The 22,905-nt window shown below is 43.6% G+C and overlaps 1 protein-coding gene across 2 annotated transcripts in view; it reads left to right on the top strand.

Moving 5' to 3' along the window:
* The window catches only part of dennd1b (DENN/MADD domain containing 1B), a 105,755-nt gene that overhangs the window by 16,694 nt on the left and 66,156 nt on the right, over positions 1 to 22,905 (top strand). For both annotated transcript variants that reach the window (XM_085774778.1, XM_085774777.1), the window contains exon 3: positions 3,806 to 3,849. In XM_085774778.1, coding sequence (XP_085630904.1) covers positions 3,806 to 3,849 — 44 coding nt within the window. The remainder of the gene's footprint in view (positions 1 to 3,805; positions 3,850 to 22,905) is intronic.

The following is a 22,905-nucleotide window of genomic DNA, read 5'->3' as shown; positions in this document are numbered from 1 at the left end:
CCCATCCTTACCGTTGGAGGTCACCCACGCTTGAAGCCCTTAGGGATGAATGGACATGCTACCGTACAGTAAATATTCACTCCTGAGCTTGCTGCCTATCTGTAAACACGCATGTTAGTTGTACGGCGCACATCTCCGCACGGGCGCGACTGGCACTTTTGCAAAAACCGAGACCAGCGGTCGCTCTCTCTCTCTCCAAGCTCGTCGTCACATTCATTCAACCAACCTCCCATTTTCCTGGGGTGTGAATGGAGGAATCTAACTCTGGATATAGGTGATTTCAATTCAATTCTCACCCACAGGATCTCTTAACGCTCCAGCGGGGTGAAATATGCTATAGGTTGTTTTCCCCTTGTCACTCCAGCTGCCATTGGTGTCGCACGAAATGAACTGTTTTCATGTGGTTTGCGACAGCTCTTTATAGATTTTGTCAACTGTAGGGAATACAATAAACAGTGTTTTGAATCCCTTGCTTTTTTTTCGAGTTTGATGGAGATTTGTGAGGGGGAGGCCGATATCCAGTCCAACAAATGAGTGTATTATGCAGGATGGATAGCTATGGTCAGTATGACAGGTGTGTGGACAAACAGGTAGCAGATGTGTGAAAGAGCAAGAAGTGGTTTGGTTTTTAAAGAAACGACAGAAATACTGCAGTTAATACATGTAGGAACTTGTCATTTAGCCTATTGAAGTATCCATGAGCAAAGTATTGCATTGTGTTAGGGTTATATGTGTGCATATTGCCATTGCAGGGGTCCTCCAGATCCCCCCTGTGTGTCCAACTCTATCATGTGTTATTGCAACTGGCAGTTCCCGTTGTCTGTTGCATGCAGCAAATGTTTTATGACCTTGCAAGCGAGCCAAAACATTTCTACAGTGCACTTGTAAAATCCACAGCCCCAAAAAGTCCAGATCCTCAGAGGCCGCAGACAGAAATGTATCGACCAGAATCCCTGCCTCCGCAAGTCGAGTGTTGAAAAATTGTGATGACATTTAAACCGAGAAAATTACGAGCAAGTCATTTGCACTTCAGATGTATTTTATGCGCTCAAAATAAAAATGGTTTTTGCATATTTCACAGTTGATGTCGTTGGTGTTGCAGAACTGTATTGTTTTTTTGGTCAGTGTCACAGGGCTTTGTGTGTATGTGTGTGTATGTGTGTGAGAAAAAAGGGGAGGGTGGATTAACCAGAGCGGGATCTGTCATAGTGACATTTGTGTCCCCTGGCGGAGCAGCAGGGGTCCTCTTCACCTCTGTAACCTTCAACTTTCAGCCTTAACCCCCTTCAGGCTCCCTCTCGCGTCCACCACACGCCCAGCACGTCTGCGGGGAGGGGAGGGGCGTTGGAGCACAAGAGAGTGAGAAATGAATGAAAAAAATAAAGGGGGTGATGAGGAGGGGCGGCTATAAGTGAAGAGGACAGAGAGGTTGGGATAAAGGGGAAGAAACAACGTTGTGGAAGATATTTAAAATAAAAAAAAATGAGGCAAGTGTGGGAAACAGAGAGGAGCAGATAAAAGAAAAGGCAGTTGAAAAGGTAGAGCAGAACAGAAAGAGCTGTACATTGTGTTTTACAGTTTCACTATGGCAGACAAACTGTAATGTAGGGCATTAATTCATTTCAGAAAATCAAACCTAGCGTACTAAAATATATTATATTGTTAAATACTATACATTTTCTGTTTTGTTTTAAATGCAGTCTGTTTGTTGGCAGCTGTTTGAGTCCCAGCTGACGTCGGAGCTCCGTCTCAGATCCAGGCTCTGCTAGTCCGGATCTAAGTTTTTCTTCTTTTCCACCCAGAACCATCCCGCCCTTTCATACCGACGCACACCTGGCCAGTGACCGCATAAAAGTGGGCAGAGCTGCCAAAAAGTCCCAAACACCGAGCACAACAACAGCCCACCCCCACCCCCACTCCCCTTTCCTCTCCTCTTCCGCACCTCCTGTCCCCTTTCCCCTGTCCTGTATAATTCTCCAGCAGCAGTTCCCATCCTCTCACCCAGTAAATCAGCATAAAATAGCCCTAACTGTGGCAGATCATAGGGTAGGGAGAAGGGAGGGGGGGCGATGGTGGTGGTGGTGGTGGTGGTAGGAGTTGGAGTGTAGAGCTTTGAGCTCTGCTGCTTTTTTTTTTTTTTTTTGCCTGTGCCGCTCTTTTCAAGATGGGGCCCATGAAATTATCCAACAGGATTATGTAAGGCATCATGGATTCTGCTGCGTCCTGTCATCCGTTTGTCCATTGTACCCCCCCCCACCCCACCCCCCCTCCTCTCTGAGACAGCCTACTACTACAAGCTCCTCTATGCATTATGGTTTATTATTGCATATCCTCTTTAGTGGTCCTCTCTTCTGGCTTTATACTGTCAACAATCAAAGTTCTTTTGAGCCAAAGCTTTAAAGCAGGATCATAACCAAATGCAACTCTTGTTAAAATGCTCAAACATGACGATAAATCAATGCCACAGTTTACAGCTGTCCAACCGTATCCATGCTATCAGAAGATTTGTTGCCTCCAGATTGACTTTGACTCTTCTGCCTTTTCTTAAGGCAGAAGTCAGGTGTGTTCGTGAACCCGTAGGTCGGCCGGATGCTCATGACATTGAACCTGGCGCGCGTGAACTTCCTCTCTTCAAACCCTCGCCGCTCCTGCTTGAGGTCACAGGGGTGACCTTGGAGCTGTGGAAACCATGTTTACCAGAGACCCCTGTGTTGAGGCAGTGGCTGAATGGCTGCTTCCTCCTTTCAACCACATTGTACCAGCCTGAGAAAAAAAAACATGGGTTCCTTTTTTTAAGGGTGATATATTAGCGATAGCTTTATGGGAGATATGAACATGTCGCAAGAGTGGCTCTCAGGCAATAACAGTCTGGCAAACCGTCAGACGAATGACATGGCAGTTTTATACACTTTGGTATATTTTTCATCCGTGCTTGCCAACTCCTCCTTTTGAAGAACAATACTCATCTTCACACTTCAGAAAATAACGAATAAAGTCTGTTCATTTGTGTTTAAGATTGCACTGTGTTTTGAAGCAGAATATGCTAACAAAAATGACCAGTCTAGGAGTGCAACTAATGATTATTTCACTGTGGATTAATCAGAAATGGTTCTTTTTTTCACTAATCAATAAGTGTATGGTCTATAAAATGGGAAAGGGAATAAAACATAGTTAACCTAAAAAACAACAACATTACGTTGTAATAGTTCCTAGATTAGCAGACTAAACCCTTCCATTTACAGAAACATCTTTGAACCTAGTTGTAGTCACATATCAGTGGGTAATTTCATGTTGATCAAATCAGTTACTCTATACTTGGCTAATCTCTCAGCACTAACGCTGCTTATACTGGAGAAAACAACAGACAACAAACAACAACAACAATCCCATGTCACCATAATAAATGTTCAGTTAAGGTTGTGTCTCTCTAACAAATATCCAGGCTTGTATAAATGTAGGAGTAATTAAGCAAATAAACCAGAGTACGTGCTGGTATGACTTTCCTTAAACGTGCATGATTTGGTGTATAATATAAGCTATCATATCTACACTGAGAATATAGATTTGCATATTTACAGCGCATACGGCCTAGACACGCTCTCTCTTGTCTTTCACTGTGCTCTGCTCTATGTGTGTGTGTGTGTAAGTGAGTATATATATGTGTGTGTGTGTGTGTGCGTGCACAGACTCGCAGCAGCCACCCTTGCCCCCACCCATCTCATTAATATGTATGTGTTCTGAGGCAGCTAGCGAAGACGGTGTGTTTCTCACCAGCTGATTAATGCTGTCTGTCAATTACCTCTAGATCCAACCGTGCTGTGGAGCTTCCCCCAGGACCACACAGACCAGGTTGGAACACACTGCTTTTTCATACTTCCCTCACTCCCTTCCTCTCTCTCTCTTTTTCCTCTCTCTCGTTCACTGTTACAGACAACCTCCACCTTCTCCTCCTCCTCTCCCGTATCCCTTCCTTTTCCTAATGCCCTTACTCACCCTGCCATCCTGTGGTAACCTCCCCCAACACCTATCACCACCACCACCACCACCACCACCACCGCTCTCCTCCTCATCCCTATCTGTGCTTCCTCTCCTCTCTCTCTCTCTCTCTCTCTCTCTCCCTCTCCCTCTCTCCTCCTCCTCTCTGTCTCATTGTACGTCTGTTGCTGGTAATGAAAAGCAGTGAGCAGGTCTTCAATAACCGACGAATCAGTAATTATCATGCAACCGTGACAGGAATGCACACCTCTGTTTTCCTCTCTCTCTCTCACTCTCTTGCTCTCTCTCTCTCTGTTTGTATCTCTTGCTTTCTCTCTCATTGTCCTACCCTGCCTGCCTCCTTTTGTTTCACATTTATAGCATTATGGGGTTCATTTTCAGTCTGAAAGCAAAACCTGCAGCTGTTTTGCAGCTTCTTTTTTGGCACACAACGTTCTGCTCATTGCTGGTGAATGAATACCTTAATGTCTCCCACTTGTCTGTAGGTCTGAAGAATCAGATAAGGACATTTTTAGGATGATTTCTTGTATATTACATTTCCATCGATTAGAATAACACTGAACTCACCAAAGAAATAACTGAGATATGGAAACACAGAAATGTTGCTGTCTTGAAATCTGAAGAGGCGAGAAACACAAGCAGTCAGATCATCTCAGGTTGTAAACAAGCAAACAGTTTTACCACAGCTCAGATGATCTAAACCATTTCACATAAAGGTAAAAGTGAAACTATAAGTCTGCCCACAGTAGTCGTTCACAACCATAATCGGTACAGTGGGACAAAGTTTAACCAGAAAGCCCGTAAGGTTTGTAACCTGTAATGAGTGTTTTACAATACAAAGTTTGGGTAATATTTTACTTCTACTTCTTTCTTACTTTCCCTGTCAATGTTTTTTTCAGCCATCAGTGACATTCATTCAGTCGCGCTCGGCTGCCAACTGAGTTTTTAAGTGCCAACGCAGTCCCTGGCCTCATGTTACCTTATCTAAAAATCATTCCAGTGCGTTCAGTGTGAAAGGAGAGCTCTGGTATCAGATTGGTCCTCTACCAGCTGATGCCTTGAGTTGAAGAAATCATAATTGGTGTAAGGCGATTAAATCTGGAGGGTTTCTCAACCAGTTTCTCATTTGAATTCCTCAAAGTCTCTGCACTTATCTTGAGGTTATCTCTACTGATAGAAACAATGGCTGCCAAAACTACTGTTGCCATAAACCTGAATTATCCACTTAGCCAGTCATAAATCTTATCAACTGTGTCATGAAGTGGTATATTTTAAAAGGTTGGCTCTTTATCCTGTAGATAAATCCACAGTCTCAGCAGGAGGTCTTTGTTTTTTTGTTTTGTGTTTTATCTCTTCATCTTCAGAGCTCAACAGTCTAGGTCCAACTTGGTCAGAAACAACCACACAGCCTGTAATGATAGGAGTATTCATTTCAGTGTTGTGCATGTCACTCTAAGTAGATTAGACTGAATCATTTTCCTGTTAGCTACTCCACCCTGTCAGGACACTATGAATCTTGCTGTATGTTGCTGTGTGTGTGTGAGTGTGTGTGAGAGAGAGAAAGAGAGGGAGGGAGGGAGAGAGAGAGATTTTTGCACTGACAGTTAGATATGACAGGAAAAAACAAGACATGCAGCGTATTGTTTCTGTGCCAAGAGCAGCCACGGGACAAAACAGGACTTGGAGCAAATCACTGGACAGATGACTGTAGCAGCCCACCAGTGAAAGAAGGGAGGAAAATGAACAAGCTAAAATAAAAAAAGAGAAAAATGAAATAAGAGAATGACAACAATATTTTTGTAGGCTAACTATTTCTTAACACAGCAACCAAGCCAGTGAGTTTAAACAGCTCTCCTGCCTCTCTGATCCACTTTGAGGAATAAACGGGCTTGTAAAAAGATGCTTCAGGCGATGTCTGCCTGCCCCACAAGTACCAGAGCATGCTATCAGAGTAAGCGGTGGAGGGAGTGAGGGAACGAGAGTGTGAGCAACAAATTACAGACTTGCAGAGGTAGGCAATGCAAACAGTGGTGAAGGAAGAGGAGTGAAAAGAGCAATGAATCCAAGGGAGATGGAATTAAAAAAAAAGAAAGAAAGATATATATATTTTGTCAAAAAAAAAAGCCGGTGTAAACATGGTGTATGTGCAGCCATGGGCCAGGCCTCATCCTTCCTCTGCAGCGTGTCTCCTCTTCTTAGCCCCCCGCAACCTCACTTTTCTTTCATTCTGTTGTCGACCAGATCGTTTGTGTGCATAAGATGGCCCTTAAGATGGCTAGTTAGCGTGCTGTGTACAGAGGGATTGGCCCTTTCCCCCGTATACATAAAGGCTGTATTCACGGGCCTCATTACCAGGATTAGGCCTCCTTTCCTCCTTTGTGGGGCTGTAGGCTGGAGTCCTCTGTAGCCACAGTCTCTGTCTCTTTCTGTGGCCTGAGCTTGGCCAGCATATGGCAGCAGCAGCCAACAGTCTCCGCAGAGGGGCTCAGGGCTCAGAGCTCAGAGCAAGGCCTCCTTTTGTTTAGGCCGTTATTGTTGCTCAGCGTAATGACATTTGTAGGCCGTAGGATCAGGGTGGAGGGGTTAGTCTACCCCAGGGGAGAAAGGGGGAGAGAGAAGGAGACAGAAAGAGAGAGAGAGAGAGGGAGTGGGATGGAAGGAGGGGGGAGAGGCGAAGACATGAAGACAGACAGGAGTGTGGATTATGGAAATATGAATTGATTTTTTTTCTGTTCTGTGGTAGAATAGAAAGCTCAAAGGAGAACAGACTGCAGGCTGGCTGGCACGCCGGGGTGGTGCTGGGGAAATATGAAGTGAGAGGCGCTTGCTCCCTCTTTTCTTTCTCTCTCTCTCTCTCTCTCTCTCTCTCTCTCTCTCCTCTCTCTTTTTCTGTTTCCCCTCCTGCTCCCCATATTCCTCCCTCTCAGCCCCAGAGACTCTTGATGCCCTGGTCATCTGCAGATGCCACTTGGATAGAGAGGGAGAGATGGAGGAGAGGGAGGGGAAGAGAGAGGTGGCTAAAGCATATATTTGAATCGCAAGAAGGTTTTTTTTTCCCCTTTTTTTTTTTTTTTTTTTTTGCAAATGGAGCAGACAGATGGAAATGTGTCCGTTTCCTCTCAGATCTCATCCCAAAGTTGTGGAAAAACACAGTAGACACACACACACACACACATACACACACACACGCACACGCACACACATGCACGCACAAACAGAAAATGATTCTGCCAGTTAATTCTAGCTAACCACAGTGTGGTGTGTATAGGGCCCACTTCTCTGTAGAGAACAGAGGATAATATGATAAACACTCAGCAAGTTCCACAAACATAAAACCATTTCAAAACTTATAGAGACTGTGAGCAACTCTGCAGTATTTAAAAATGTTAAGTTAGTCCACATCGCTCTAGGAAGCTGCTGCACCTCTCGGTCCAACACACACAAAAAATGTTTATCGCCTCCAGCAATAAAAACATTATTTCTTTATGTTTTTATTTTCATATACTTTGTGTTTTGTAGTTAGTTTTGAGCTTTGCTGATATTTGCCATGTCATTCTCAGTATAGTATGTGTAGCCCCAGATGTCAGCCCACATCTGTGGGCTATTAAAAGGGTTTAACAGTCCAATGGACCATACCCATGTGTTCTGTATAGTAGGTCTCACCTTCACTGCATGTTGTACACTTTCTACTTATAATAACATGATCTCCCTCTGCTGAGTTGTATGTCTTTGGGAGTCTGGTAACCTGTCAGTCATTTAACAGATATGACAGGATTTTCAGCTCACAGATTCTTTGTATTCAGTGCTGATTGTTGCAGATAATCCATAAAAAATAGTGAAATGCCGACAGGTAAGGTTATATAGGAGTAATACTGGTTTTTATACATGAGCATATTATACTGGTGTCAACTCAATGAGCAAAAATAAGTTACAGTCTATAAGATATCATTAGACACAGTTTGGTCCTTTACCAATTATGTTGGTAATTATAATATTATGGCCACAATCTAAATTCTTCTACTGGCTAATAATAATGTGATATCACAAGAGCAACTGGTGTCAGCAACGTGGATGTTTAAGTGTCACGTTAAGAGTTAAATTAATTTCATTAGTATTATGTGTTAGTATTAGTATTGTGTTCCTGATAAAGAGTATCTAAGAAGATCCTGTTACTTATCTAGACTCCATAGAGATAGATGAAGCAGGACTCTTTCTCCCAGGAAGTGAACATAATTAGTCTGTACTCTGCTCACACACTTCACTTGTGTAGTTTATTTTCTGTTTATCCTCTGGTTATTCATCATGCTCTTTTACACTTCTCACTTGTTCACTTCCCTCTCTCCATTTTGCTGGCTTGCACATTCCTTCCTCACAGTTGAGAAGTAGCTCTCCTCTCTCCCAGGATACCTGCATATCACACGTGCGCTCGCATGCATACACACAGAGAGAGATAACGTTGTGTTTGCTTTCTTGGCATATCATAGTTATGCGTCATTCTGGTCCAACCTCCTAGCGCTCCTGTTAATATTCTCCCTACTCGCCAGTTTCCATGCCATTTTTCTATTTTTGCAGAATCCTTAATCCCTTCTGTCCCTCTTGTATCTCTTACTCCCTGCCAGTTCATCAACCTTCTTGTTCCTGCCCAAAATTAAAAAAAAAAAGAAAAAGAAAACTGTTGCAGGAAATAGCAAATTACACAAGCTGCATTTTTCTCTTTTTGTTGTTATCCAGTTTGGATGCAGCATAATATCCAGGGAGAAATAAAGAAAGTATTCAATTATGAATACAGTAAGGTCTTCTTTCAGCTAACTCAAGTTGATGTTAACCCTCTATGGCCACTCTACACATTTTAATGGGGAACCTTTGATATTCCTGCTGCATACTGCATTTAGTTGACCACATGGCGGCATGTTGTCTTTAATTTATTCCAAGGCCACAGACATGATTCCATCCTTAAAGGAAGCATCTATTTTTTAATACACATGCATTGCTATGTATAATTAATTTGTCATATTAAATGCACTCCACGACTGTATGGGAGCAGTTTTCTCACTATACTCTGTGCGTATAGCCTTGAATGTTGTTTTGATTAGCTTGTTGCATTTGGACATTGGTGAAAAGAGCCAGTCACTACGGCAAAGTACGAGTGTCCCCAGTGAAAGAAACCAACTCCCACACCATAGTGAAGACTCAGCACGTCTTAATGCTACATGGTATTTCAAACTAATGCTCTTGAAAGGAGAAATAACCTTGCTTTATTACAGTTTAGTGAAAAATATGGAGGTCTTGCTGTTTGATTTCTTCTTACACCAATATCTTAGGTTTTCCAGCTGGTGCTTTTAATGGAAATTTTTTTTTTGCTTGCATCAAACTTCACTAGCTGCAGTCAGTGTCCTGTCATGTCTTCTTGCTTGTTTAGTTTAAACCACTGTTAAAGGGGAACTATGCAAGATTTTATTAAGTTTAGATTATTCATTCATTCATCAGCTTCGTAGTAATTGTGATGGTTAAATGACTTGTAACAGGGAGAATGGAGGCTCTCTACCTTCCACCAGCGTCTCTTGGTCGAAAACCAACCTTGCAAGATCAGCGTCTCCGACCAGGTGTCCCAGATCTCATGACCCGTAATCTCTTGTTGGCCAGATAGTACACAAATATACACATTGTAACATATTATATGATATATAACGTTTGCCAGCGAGAAGACAATCCGTGGAGCGACGTCTACTGAGCGTGTTTGTGTCCTAGTGCTGTTAAGCAGTCCATGTTTCTCACGAGACGAGATCTGGGACACCGGAGATGCTAGGTGGACGGCAGAGAGCCTCCATTCTCCCCGTAACAAGTCATGTAACCATCACAATTACTCCTAAGCTGTTTAATTAAGGTGCAAATCTTGCATAGTTCCTCTTTAAAAATTTTTTTTAAATTGCCATGTCTTCAGGCTGAACTAAACTTACTTCCTGTTCAGATCGTCCTGTGTAATACATCCATGCCCAAAAGCTCAGTGTGTCATCAGTCAGACAGAAAGTGAAGGAGGGACAGACAAAGAGAGAAAGAGAGAAAAAGAAGAGAGGCGATGGTCTCTCGAGGCTTCAACCTCGGCAACTCTGAGTGCTGCTCTGACACCGCGCTCCATCAGGAGAGCCCGCCTGACACGCTGTGATTGGTGGCCACAGCTCTGTGGACTGCATGGCCCTGGGTGGTGGAGGCAGGGAGGGAGGCTCGTCGGAGGAGAGGTCGGGTGGATGAGTGAGGGAGTAAGTGGTCAGAGGGATGCAGCCAGTGGACATGATTGGTGGCTTCAGCCCTGAGGGAGCTGGGTGTTGACCCGGAGGAAGGGAGGAGATGGTGGGTGAGAGTAGCAAGGGGCCAAAGATGCTAACTTGAAGACAATGATATGTGGCTCCACTTGAAACCTTGTATAGGGAGCAATGTATAAAAAGTTAGACCCAAGAGGACACAAAGAGAGGAATGGGAAAGTGTTGGGGGTTGGAAAAGAGATGTATGACAAAATGGGTGACAGTTAAGGTGGTGAAGGAGGCGAAGAAGTGGTGATATTGATATTGCTGGGATGTGGAGGTAGAAAGATGAAGGGAAGGTGAGAGGTGAGAAAAAAAAGTGCAGTGAAAAGTTGACAGACAGGATCAGTAAGTCTAGCAGTTAAAGTTGTAGGAATGCAATTATTTCTGCAGAAATCCAAAAAATGTAGTATGTTCTTATATAAAAAGAGTCTATCCTTCCTGTGGCCTCAAGGTTTACAAACTCAACATAAAATCCCCCGACGGTATGAAAAATGTCATGTCATCCTTACTCAGGATGTTTTCGCAGTTTCTGACAAATTGACAAACTCAGATGTGAGTAAGTGAATAAACAGTTGTAGGTGTTGTAGGTATCCTCAGTGACAAATACTAATTAACAACATAATGTAAAGTTAACACAGACTTGAGTGTGGTTTGCAGAGGTAGGTGAGGATTGATAGCTGGGAAGGGGGTGTGTGTGTGTGTCCTGGACGGAAAAATACAGCAAATCTGATGGAGCATACACAGGCTTTTCTTTTTTTTTTTTATAATACAAGGACAAAGCCACCCACCTGTCCTCCAAAAAGATAAGAGACAGAAAAGTAGTGATGTTGTGTGGTGAGCTGTGTGTTTTGTTTGCTCTTTGGATGCTGCTGCAGCCAGTTATATGAAGCTGTAACAGCACAAAGTGTTGGAAACAGAAGGATGAAAAAGATGGAAAATCATTCCTTTTCTTTTTTTTGGGTTGTGTAGAGAAGTACAGGCCTACATATCTGTGTGTGTGTGTGTGTGTGTGTGTGTGTGTGTGTATTTGCGTACATCTATGTGTGTGATGTCTCGTGTGTCACAGGTTCTCGTCTTTCCCCTTCACTGCACCGTGACAGCGGTGTCAAACAAGGCCTCATATGATCTGTGTATGTCTTTGAGAGTACGTGTGTGTGTGTGTCTGGGTTGATAGTGTTTTTATTCTTCTTTCTAACCCTCTTCACCTCAGATCCCCCGGGTGTTCCAGGGTCTTGCCTAATGGACAGTCTTGCCCCGCTAAGCTGGCCTTTTGCTCGGGCACTGAGCTGGACGCCTAACTAGGGCCCTTTGTTGCTCATGGGTCTTGATTGCGCTGACCTCTGGGCTCGCTTCCTGGGAGAGAGGAGGGTGGTGGAAGACGAGAGAGCAGGGGAAGTGTTTTTACGCCCCGTTGCTCACATCTCTCCAGCATCGCCCAGTGACTAGCGAAAAAAGAAAAAGCGATGGTGTGTTTTGGCAGCGGAGTAAAGAGCCTTTTGGCTGCTTGTCTCTCCCAAGCTGCAGGTGGACAGTAGTGGATTCGGCTACAGATGTACCCATCCTACAAGTCACTCATCATATAAACCAACTGCACTGTTGGCTCCTGTGGCATTTTTGCTCCAAAGAGGAATTGTTTTGAAAGCAAAATCCGGTGAATTCAGAGTGAGTTTGAGCTGGTTTCCACCTGGTCAGTGGAGTGGAGTGGACCGTCAGATATATTAGGGTTGTGCAATTAAATCGAAACCAAACAATCTCTAAACTTATATAATCGAAAAAAAACTGATTATTTTGTCATTTTCCAAGACTATTGGGATTTTATTCTGAAGGACACGTGCATGCATGATTCCGCCCTCGAAGCCTGTGTTGCACTCACTCAGTCAATACTGTGAACGTGGCCACTCGTGTGTGGTGACCGGTATTTAAAAATCAACGTGAGTGAAGATGGCCAAGAGAGTTTAGTCGACAATAAAGGAGGAACAGGTTCTCTAGTGTGGGAACACAAGGAGCAGAAACATAGACAAGACTCTGGCACAGCGCTTCTGCTTTCCGCCCAAGCCAAATGAACTGGCAATTTTTAAAAAAAGAAGGAAACTGTGCTCATTTCCTTGAATTGTGATTTCAGTATTGAGCAAAATGATCATGATTATGATTTTTGCCATAATCGCCCAGCCCTAAGATGCAATATTACTTGAGGTTCTTTTTAAAATAGAGATCGAGCCTTTCGCTCTTGTAGCTAATCTTGACAATTGAAAGGCAGCGCTGTAAGATGGTTAACAGGTGCCGAGTCAAAGAGTCAAGTTTTCCACATTTCAGGACTGGAACACTGGTCTCCATGCAGCTAAAGAAACAATAGATGAAGACAACTCTACAGGGGAAGAGATATCAAGCTCTCGCAAAGTTAAACTCCAGCTTCAACCAAAGCGCTGCTCTGTTTATCAGAGATTTTAAAAACGCTCCCATGTAGCTACTGTTGTTGTGGCCTGTTTGAAACAGTCTTTGGACACATGGCCGCAGGAAGGGAACAGAGAGTTTAGAATAGGGAACAGGGAGATTGTTAGTCATGTGGTTAAACGTTGTTCCACCTTGTTGTGTTTCGTAGTGGAAACTTGAATTTAACATCCATTTGTCAGAGCCCCCCTCGGTGGGTTGAACATATGCAGCGTGGACTAGTGTGTAACACCGCAGCGCATATGCTCCCAAATTTATGTATATTACATTTGCGAACGCTGCCAAAAACTTGCTCGGTATTATGGCGTCAGTCACCGAGGAAGAAAGAGCGCATCACCACTTGGAAACAGGTTGTCCCTGTCAAACCATCGGAGCTCATATTTACTGTATCAGATGCCAGACTCACCCAAACCACATACCGCTGTTGCCAACAGAGTTATCACACATATAACGATGTGGCTCAATTTGCATGCATTTTTCCTCAGTTACACCCCCCTCCCCTTCCTCATGCATGGCACAACCGGCAGCCACCAGCAAACAGACAGAGAGAGAAGCAAGGGCAGAACAAATAGGGTGTTGTGTAAAAAGGAGAGAGAGGGAGAGGCAGAGGAGGGAGCAGCGATGACCTAACCCTCTCTCTGCTAGACTCCATGTACATCTGTCAATGAGATGTCCACTGCCAAATGTTTAGGAGCCGGTGTTGCACTGCTGCTCCCCTGCTGAGCTTCAATGTATACATTCTTTGTGTGTGTGTGTGTGTGTGTGTGTGTGTGTGTGTGCGTGTGTGTGAGTGTGTGACGCCATGTGTTAGAGGCAGGCCCACATCAGGGTTCATACAGTCGAGCTAAGCCCAGTGGGAGCTGAAAGCTTAAAGAAGGAAATCCCCCCCGGCTGCTTCGCAAACACACACACACACACACACACACACACACACACACACACACACACACACATACACACGTGTGCATGCGCTCTCTCTCTCTCTCTCTCCCTCTCTCTCTCTCCCTCTCCTCCTGGCACTTCATTAATGAAGCCCATGCTTGTATGTTTGGGGCATATGCAGCTCTCTTGGCCCAACACTACAAGTGTGTTGTGTGTGTGTGTGTGTATGTTGTGTGTGTGTGTGTGCGTGTGTGTGTTAGGGAGTGAGACATCTCCCCCTATCACATGGTAATATATTCAGTGGAAGATCTCGGCAGAGGCATAATACTGCCGCTCTCCCCTGTCTGAGCCCATCTGTGATATGTAGAAAGGACATCAGCAGGACAGGGTATTAGCACTGGAATAATGCACACTGTTATTGTTGACGCCACATACTTATTCTCCATGCAATATGCCCCCTCACCCCATAACATAAATACATCCAATGAATGTGGAAAAAAGGGAGTGCAATACACTGGATGGCATGTATACTACCCTCGAGTCGTGCTATGTAATGTTGGAAGCGACTCATTAACAGCTGATAGGAGAGGGACATCGGAGGATTACACAAATTATTATCATCCTACATGTGCGTTAAAGGGGAAGAAGCAAAAAAGAACTGGAGCATTTTAACCCCCTGCTGTTAAACTTAGGTAAAGTCAACACTGCTGGTAAATGCAGTGGATTCTGGGCAGTTAATTTCACTGTGACATTTCCTATCAAGAGGACAGACACAAGGTGTTGAAGCCAGTGGAAACCTGTGCTGTTAAGTGGATCACAGGAGACCAAAGCTGCGGCCTTCATTTTGTCCTTGGTTTAGGCGTCTGTGAAGTCCTTAAGGATCCTGGAGTACATATTTGAAAATGACAACTATTTCCAGCATACAGTGTTTTTTTTGTTTTTTTGTAGCTGTAGAGGTGGCACATACAGATATGAATATAAGAACACATATACCTGTCAGGTGTTGTCATATGCTTGAGGAGGCCAGAAGATCAATCAACCACCTTCTACACGTGCAGAGAGGCTCTGGTAACAGGGGGCTGTTGTTAACTAAAATAACCTCCCTCACCAGAGACACCCTGCATCAGAGGGGGTCACTGGGAACAGAAACTTGTTGAGGGGTTTAAAAAAAAAAAGAAATCCAGGAAGACAAAACTCCCTCTTTCCCCCCGTCTCCCTCTCCTATCAGTCTGGGCAGAGCGAGCGAGAATGTGAAAATGTAACGCCCCCGTGTCAATTTGAAAGTGAACCTCATCGGCTCATGTGCCCCTCCACCTCACTCCACCACCACCACCACCAACCCCCCCTCTCCATCTTCCCCCTCTCAAGCAGCTCTGTTGCTTTGGTCCGGCTCTGAAGGCCGTTCTTATTACCGGCACAGAGCGCAGGTCAGAATGGCAAGCCGGCAGCATACTATTAAAGCCTAATGAAAGGAATCTCTGCAGGGTCTGAGGTCTGCAGCGGCCAGAGGAGGCTGTGCCTCTGCCCATTGTTCTTCTGCTTCTCTCCTCACTATTCTGTAGTTTTTTTTTTCATCCCATCTCTAAATCTGGCTTCTCTTCTCTCCCCTGTTTCTGTCTGTCTGTCACTGTCTTTGTCCCTCTCACTGATTTTCTGTCCTTTCTTTTGTCTTGTTCTCTCTCTTACCCTGCATTTTTTAAAACTGCATGTGTGTTTCACATGATATTTTCACTTTTATAGAGAGAGCTGCCCTTAAAATGCAAGGTAGTATATGTAAAATGTAGGGTATGAAGGTTAAAGATTCCCTCCCTACTGCTGTTGTGATCGCACGATAAGAGGAACTATGCAGGATTTGTAGCTTAACTATAGTATGCTACATTTTTACCTTAATTAAACCACTTTGGAGTAATTGTGATGGTTTAATAAATGGCTTAATTGTTACAATGGAGAATGGAGGCTCTCTGCCTTCCACGTGTGTGTCACATATTGCGTCTCTAGGTTGAAAACCAACCTTGCAAGATCGGGGCCGCTGCTCCGGTGTCCCTGCTCTCGTCTCTGCACACCGCGACACAAACGCACCCCGTAACCCGTAGTCTCTTGTTTATGACAGTTTAAACTATACAAATATACACATCATAACATCGTTTATGATATATAACATTATCTGCCGCTCTATTGATTGATTTCTCGCCGGCTTTGTTGTAAACAAATGCACATGACCGGGAGGAGGGTTAGCAAAACAGTGGAAAAGCAACCGGACTTACATAGTTCCCCTTTAAATGTTCACCCTTATGGTCCTAGTTGACACATTATAGTCATCTATGCAGGCATCACTCTGGTGTTAATGAATTATAAAATGAATTCAGGATCTTGATCCCCACTGTAGAAGAAGAAGCTCAGAGGTTAGGGTCACCTGCCCGGACACGGACACATCGACTTCAGGGAGTAAATCCACTCTGTAAATTTCCTATCAACAGCAGAGCAAGTGTGACATGTAGTGCATGAGCTGCCATACTCTCTGAAAATGAATTTGCATTGTCAAAATGTGGTTTACTGTGATGTGCATGCCTTTTAATGGTCCAGCGGGTTTTCACTTATATGACTTATGCAACACACTGTGGCTGCAATTATTTCATGAGGATAGAAACATAATATTATTGTTCAGGAAGATATAGTATGCTGGGAAACATTATTGGATGCAGTGGTTGCAGATATAGATTGTTTGATACTTACGGCACTGGATTAATATGCTGTAGTCTATAACATGACAGGAGATTAATCTCTTGGGCCTTTTTTCCATATTTATTGGTTAGTTGAACATATAAAAGACACAAGCATGGAAACTGATTGATGATTTATCTTTGTTTGCCTCAGCGGAACAAAAACTGCTCGTCATGTCACAACCAATGTTACTTTTATTTTAGGATTCGCAATATCAATGGTGTTTTTATTTTTATTTTTTATTTAATTGCAGACGCTCTATTATAGACTTAAATATTCAAATTCCCTCAGGTTCAGATTTAAGTTTGATGTCATTTCCACAAATACGCTTCACAAACAGGCATCTGAAATATCCATCCTCCTCATGGACCTCGGTGCAACGTAGAACAGACATAAAAACACCAGTCTCAAGGGTAACAGTGGGCACTTTTACATTAGCAGCTGAAATGTAAACAAGGACCAGTGTATTTCCTTCTCTTGTCGCAAACTTGACATGTTGTAGGAAGTTTTTGTCTTGAAATTTAGACGACTGAAGTTGCCACTGATGAGGTGCAGGTAGACTGCTATACTGTAACAGTGGTGAACTCTCTCAGCAGATAGTGAAGCCGGAACTTGACGATTGTAAACTCCACCAGTGGAAAACACACACACATATACACAGCATCTTCTATCTCTCCTCCATCTCACCCTCCTGTTTTTCTCCCTGCCTTCCCTCAATCTCTCTCTCTCTCCATCCTCGTATTTTTTTTTTCACACTCCTTCCTTCTTTCCCGTCCATCTTGCTCATTCAAGAATCGCATCCAGTAACCTTTCGGTATCTGGTGCAGTTTGGAGGTCACTGAACAAGCAGGAAGTTGCTCAGGAAGTTTGCTGTTTACACTGTGTTATAGATCACACACCAACTCACTCCCTTTTTCCTGTTTAAGTGCATCAGTTCATCAGCTGCTTGGTGCCAAAAAAAAAAAATGCATCCGAGTCATTTCTCTGTGACTTTGTGTTTTTTATCCATTTTGAGCTTGGTTTTAATCCAGCCGTCTACCCAATCAAGGTTTCATACCATCATACATTTTTATTCTGCATTATTTATTTTATTCCCCTCTCATAACCAAGGCTCAGCTGTCCTTGTGCCTTTACACATTGCAAATGAATGCATATCCATGCAAATTCTTAAAAAAGAAAGGCTGAGAATTTGAATATTTTGCTTAAAGCTGCACCCAGGTCGACCCTGCCATTCGGCATTTGAAAGCAGTGTGTCTGTTTGAATACTGAGGATCTCTCTTTGTCATGTTCGCCAGAGGGGCTGGGTGAGCGAACCAGCACCGGCAGGATGGGCAGAGATCGGCTGGGTAGCTGCACACAGACAGACTAATTGGGAAAAGGGGGGCGAGTGGGGGGACGAGGGGTGTTGGTAAGGGTGAGGAAAAGGTGGGGTATGCAGGAAGGGGGGAATCTAAGATGACGACAGGGGGTTTAGGAGGGAGGTGAAAGAGGACGGAGGATGGGGTGGGGGTGTGTGGAGGGAACGAGAGAGAGAGGCGAAGGAAGAGGGGAGGTGATGAAGAGGGCACAAGAGCGTGCGCGAGGAAGAGGTGAAGAAAGGGTGAGTGGAGACACTGTGGTTTCCAGCGCTGATGTGTTAGTAGCCCTGCTGACTATGTCATTATACCGTTGAAGCGCTGGCTGGATAACCAGGGTCCCTGCCTGCTGCTAACCACTGTAAGCCTTTACGCTGTTGGCTGACACATATGGATGAGATAGCTTTCGCACAAAACCGGCTTTCTTTGCAGTTATTAAACATTTCAAACAGTTAACTAGAACCTCAAAGTCTTAAAGCGCACCTTTGAATCAAACAGAGGAGGCGTCTGTGGAGGAAATATTCTCATATAGATGTCTAGTTGGAGAAAAAATGCCCCGGGAAGTGTGACATTATTAATGTGCGGTATTTAAGTGAGCCACCCAGTACACAGCAATAAAAACTGCACCACGGTGTTGCCATTACGTTGGATCATGGTAATGATTTAATATAACTAAGAGGTAATGAATTTTAAACACGAGTTGTGAACAGGAACCAGCTGGACTGTTTCAAATGTGTTCTGTAACAAGGTGTATGAATCTCTGCAATCTTTAAACTCAGCTGTTATGTTAGCGTTTAACTGGTGTGTGTAGGTGAAGGTGGATCCATATGGTGTCATTTTTCTGGTGCTTTCTCTTTCATAGTAAAGAATACACAATGTCCAAACAAATACAGTTTATTTCATGGTTTCTATAATCATAGTAAAAAAAGGAATTTTGAATGGTTGAAGGCTCATATACAACAGAAAACCACTGCCACCATGCAACTATTGATAAAGTATGACGGTTGAGTCTTTATTCTATGTCACTCATGAAATGTTGTGTCTTTAATTTGATGTCGCAGAGAAAGCGAGTTCAAAGTTAACATTTCTGGAAAGGGTTTGTTCACCTCTAGAAAGAACAAAATCACCTGATGCCCTGGTCCTTTGATGACTTTTCTTTTTTTCACATTTTTTGGGCCTTTTGCTCCACAACTGATTGTAATTCACAGTTGAATAGTCATGGAGATGCACAGATGTGAGGCACTCTGTGTTGTGTTCGGTTTTAGCTGAATGCATTTTACTACCTTTCCAGCCTTAATTGATTTCCATTCATTTCCATCCGGTGTGTGTGTATATATATATAGTATATATATAAATGCATTAAAAAAAATCTACTTACAGCGACCTGAGTTGCTGTAATTCATTGCAGTGCACATCTTGTCCCCATTATTCTGAATGATGTTAAATCTGTGTGGTAATGCAGCGCTGGCTTTTCAAATACGTCTGCACTCATAATTGCATTACCAGGAAATAATAAATTAACTTTGACCAAAAAATATAAAAGCAGACATGATGTACATTGTGATGGATTATAGAGCGAAATATAAAACAGTACAGCGCGCTTTGAGAACAGCTGACAGTAATGTAAAGTACATGTGAATTGTAGTAATTGGCTAACACATGCAAAAAAAACACTGATATAATCCTTTTTCAAAAGTCTGCTTCTAATATTGGTATACCAGTGGTACATTTACAAATTTGCCCGACACCAGCCTCCATTCCTCCTAAAACTACATCCTGTGTAGAGAGGGCTCTGGGGGCCCGGCTGCACTGAACTAGGTTGAGTTACACTGGGGTAGCTGGCTAGATTGATCTGGCTGCAGTAGCCAGGGGAATATAAAGCAGGGCAGGGGCTTAAAGTCTGAGTCCCCCCAGGGAGGAGTCCTCACTGCATGGGGAAGGGGCATGAACTGGGCTTTCTCTCTCCCTCCCTCCCTCCCTTCTTTCCTCCATCCTTCTGCTGTTCTGTATACATTGAATTTCTTCTCCACCCTCCCTCCCCTTCACTGTGACATTCACTCTTTCCAGTCTCTGTCCATCTATACCTCTATGTATTTCCCTCTTCTAATTTCCCTGTGTTTATTTTCTGCTATCTTTAGCATTTTGCCCTTTTTCCTCCATCCTCGTCCCATCCCTCCTTTCTTTTCATCCACATTTTCTCACCAGACTCTTCGATCTGTCGCCTCTACGTTTACAAGCACATGGGAAAATGAATATATTGCTCATATGAAGTTTACACCCAAAATTAAAAACCAGTTTATCCGTTTATAAAGGTCACTTTTTTTTTTAACTGGTCACCATCATTTTGTCCTTCTTTGTTATTTTTTTCCTATGATCTTAAAAGCTGTTTTTTCCCTTTATAGTGATGGTGAACGGCCAAGAGGGGAGGTGCGTGTGTATGTGTGTTAGAAACAGTCAAGCTGAGCCCACACAGTATGATCCATCACGTGTCAGATCCCCCCAGTGCCTGCCGTATACAGTATACGCCTCAGCCATATATAGCTTAACCTGATACAATTACTTCTAAAAAGAACCGGGAATAAAAGTGAAGTTTAGGCCCTATTTCTTTTTTTTTTAAGAGTAGAAAACCAAGAGTGTCGCCCCCTGTGCTGCTGCTGCTGCGAAGTTTGTTGCTCTCCCTTGCCGTATCATGCTATTCTGCTGGGGCATGGTGCAAAGCTGCACAGAGCTGCTGTGTGCTGTTGTAGTGTTGTGGTGCACTGATAGCAGGATCGTCCGCTGGGGGAACCAGGAGCATTCTGTCTCACTGAGTGATACCCCTGTCTCCACTCACGATAAACAGCACACACACACACACACACACACACACACATACAGTACACTCACACATACACCAGTGTCTGCCAAGCCCAACCTAGCAGCAGATTCCTTCCTCACCCTCCCTCCATCCCCCCCATCCCTCCTCACAAAGCTGCAAATATATTAGCTGCCTCTTTTTCTTTTGTCTTGGGAAAATGGCAAGCAGGGGGAGTACGTGTGTGTGTGTATGTGTGTGTGCGTGTGTGGTGGAGGTAGTGGGGTCCTTACAGTACTGTAAGAAACTGGGGAAGAACACCCCCATTGTGCCATTCCTGTTTAGATATCCCCATGGTATAGGGCCCAGTCATGGGGAGAGAGAGAGAGCGGCAGAAACAGTTAGCAGTAACACAGGTATTATGTGGGGGAATAGAAAACACACTGACAACTGAGGGAAAGAAAGATTGTGAGTTTCATATCACGCACACACCACACACACACACACACACACACACACACACACACACACACACGCACACCACACACAAGGTCTATATTATTTAGTTTGAACGGAAAGAGGTGTTGGAACAGTAACACTATGGAGCTCAGTATAAAGGGTTGATTCATTCAAATTACCAAAAAAAAAAGAAAACACATAGGCTCACTTACCTCAAGTGGTATATAGTCATGTGGGTAGATTTGGTTTTTATTTGCCCAGATTTTGAGGTATCTATTTTTTTTTTTTTTTAAATATACTGTATACTTTGAGATATTAGTCTCTGTGGTCTGGTTTGTATATGGAACCACTTTCTGCCAGAGAAATGGACCCAATGAAAACTTTTGACAGTGAAGTCTGCGGATTAGCCGGAGTAATGGAGATCCCAGAAAGACATGCTACTAATAAAACACCATTTTTCACTTCTGTACTAGATTTAACTCTGTTTGACTTTTTTGTGTTGTGTTGTTAGGACTGAGGCAGGACTGATAGTCTCTAAAACTGAAGCTATCTGCAGGGGGAGGTAGCACTTAGTAAGAAAATTTAGTTTTTTCCTAAAATAGCTTAAATGACCTTTTGACACATTTACTGCCTGCTAAAATTAGTTTCAGTTTCTAAGTGACAGGGCTCCATCCCACTACCGTAAAAGACCAGTTTTTGTCAAATATATATGAAATTGAATTCTTTGGCATGACGATTTTCACACGAAGTTCTTCGATGTGTTTTTATGTAATCTTGAAGTGATCATATGAAGCTTTTGGATAAGATAATAAGTCTTTTAAAGATGCCACCTCAGGCTGTGATTAATTTTAATGACTATTTTCTATCATTTTTTTCCCCCCCAGTATTTGTGTCACATGGATCAGCTGTTCAGTCTCAGTAGATTCAAACTGTCTACAGGCCGTGTATCCCTGCTGATATGTATATACAGTATGTGCTTAGAATGTATATATATTTATATATGTATATATAAGCGTGTCTGCTTTTTCTGTGACACATGATACACACATAGAAACACATCACCCCCCATTGGTCCTGTACGAGATCAGAGTCTCTGCAGCCCCTCGACTGTCACTCACATTCAGATACCTGATGTGGGCGGGGCTGTGACAACTCTCAAATCTGGCAAGTCAAATGTTTTTATTTGTAGGGAAAGCGAGTGGCTGTGTGTGTGTGCGTGTATGCGTGTGTGTGTGTGTCTGTTTGGGTTTGTGTGCCATATGCAGTGCGCCAGGGAGGGCTCTCAGGAACATATTGGTGTGCGTACATAGTGGTTAATAATAGTAGCAAACGCATACAGCGATGGCAGCTCTGATGTGTGTGACAGCTTTACAGCCGCACACGCCAAGGCACAGTCACACACACACACACATCTACACGCACACACACATGAACACACAGGAGACACAGAGACCTCCTCTGCCACCAAGCCCTCCGTCTTTGTTGAGTTCTCAATTTTATCACAGATCCTCATAAGTAAAAACAACCGTTTCCCTCCCACCCACCCACCCTGCCTCGCCCCCCGGCCCCTCCCCATACACTCCGTATGTGGGAACATACACACAAACATATAGCCGAGTCAAACTCAGCCACCCACACACACACACAAACACACATACACATACAAACACATACAAATGTACATGCTTAACCACCCTCTCACATTGAACGCACAAAGTCCTTGAAGCAGGCATCAACTCACATACATCATACACTCAAATGCACAAATACACATGACACTCACGCACAAACACACACACACACACACACACACACACACACACACACACACACACACACACACACACACACACACACACACACACACACACACATACATATACCCTCACCCCCCACCCCCCACCCTGTCTCTCTCTGTCATAGCTCATTGTTGCTGTTGCTTGCTTGT

This window comes from Trachurus japonicus, chromosome 4, assembly GCF_045865225.1.
Source record: "Trachurus japonicus isolate A0001 chromosome 4, Traja_1.0".
NCBI lineage: Eukaryota > Metazoa > Chordata > Actinopteri > Carangiformes > Carangidae > Trachurus > Trachurus japonicus.
This window is presented reverse-complemented; position numbering and strand designations above follow the sequence as displayed.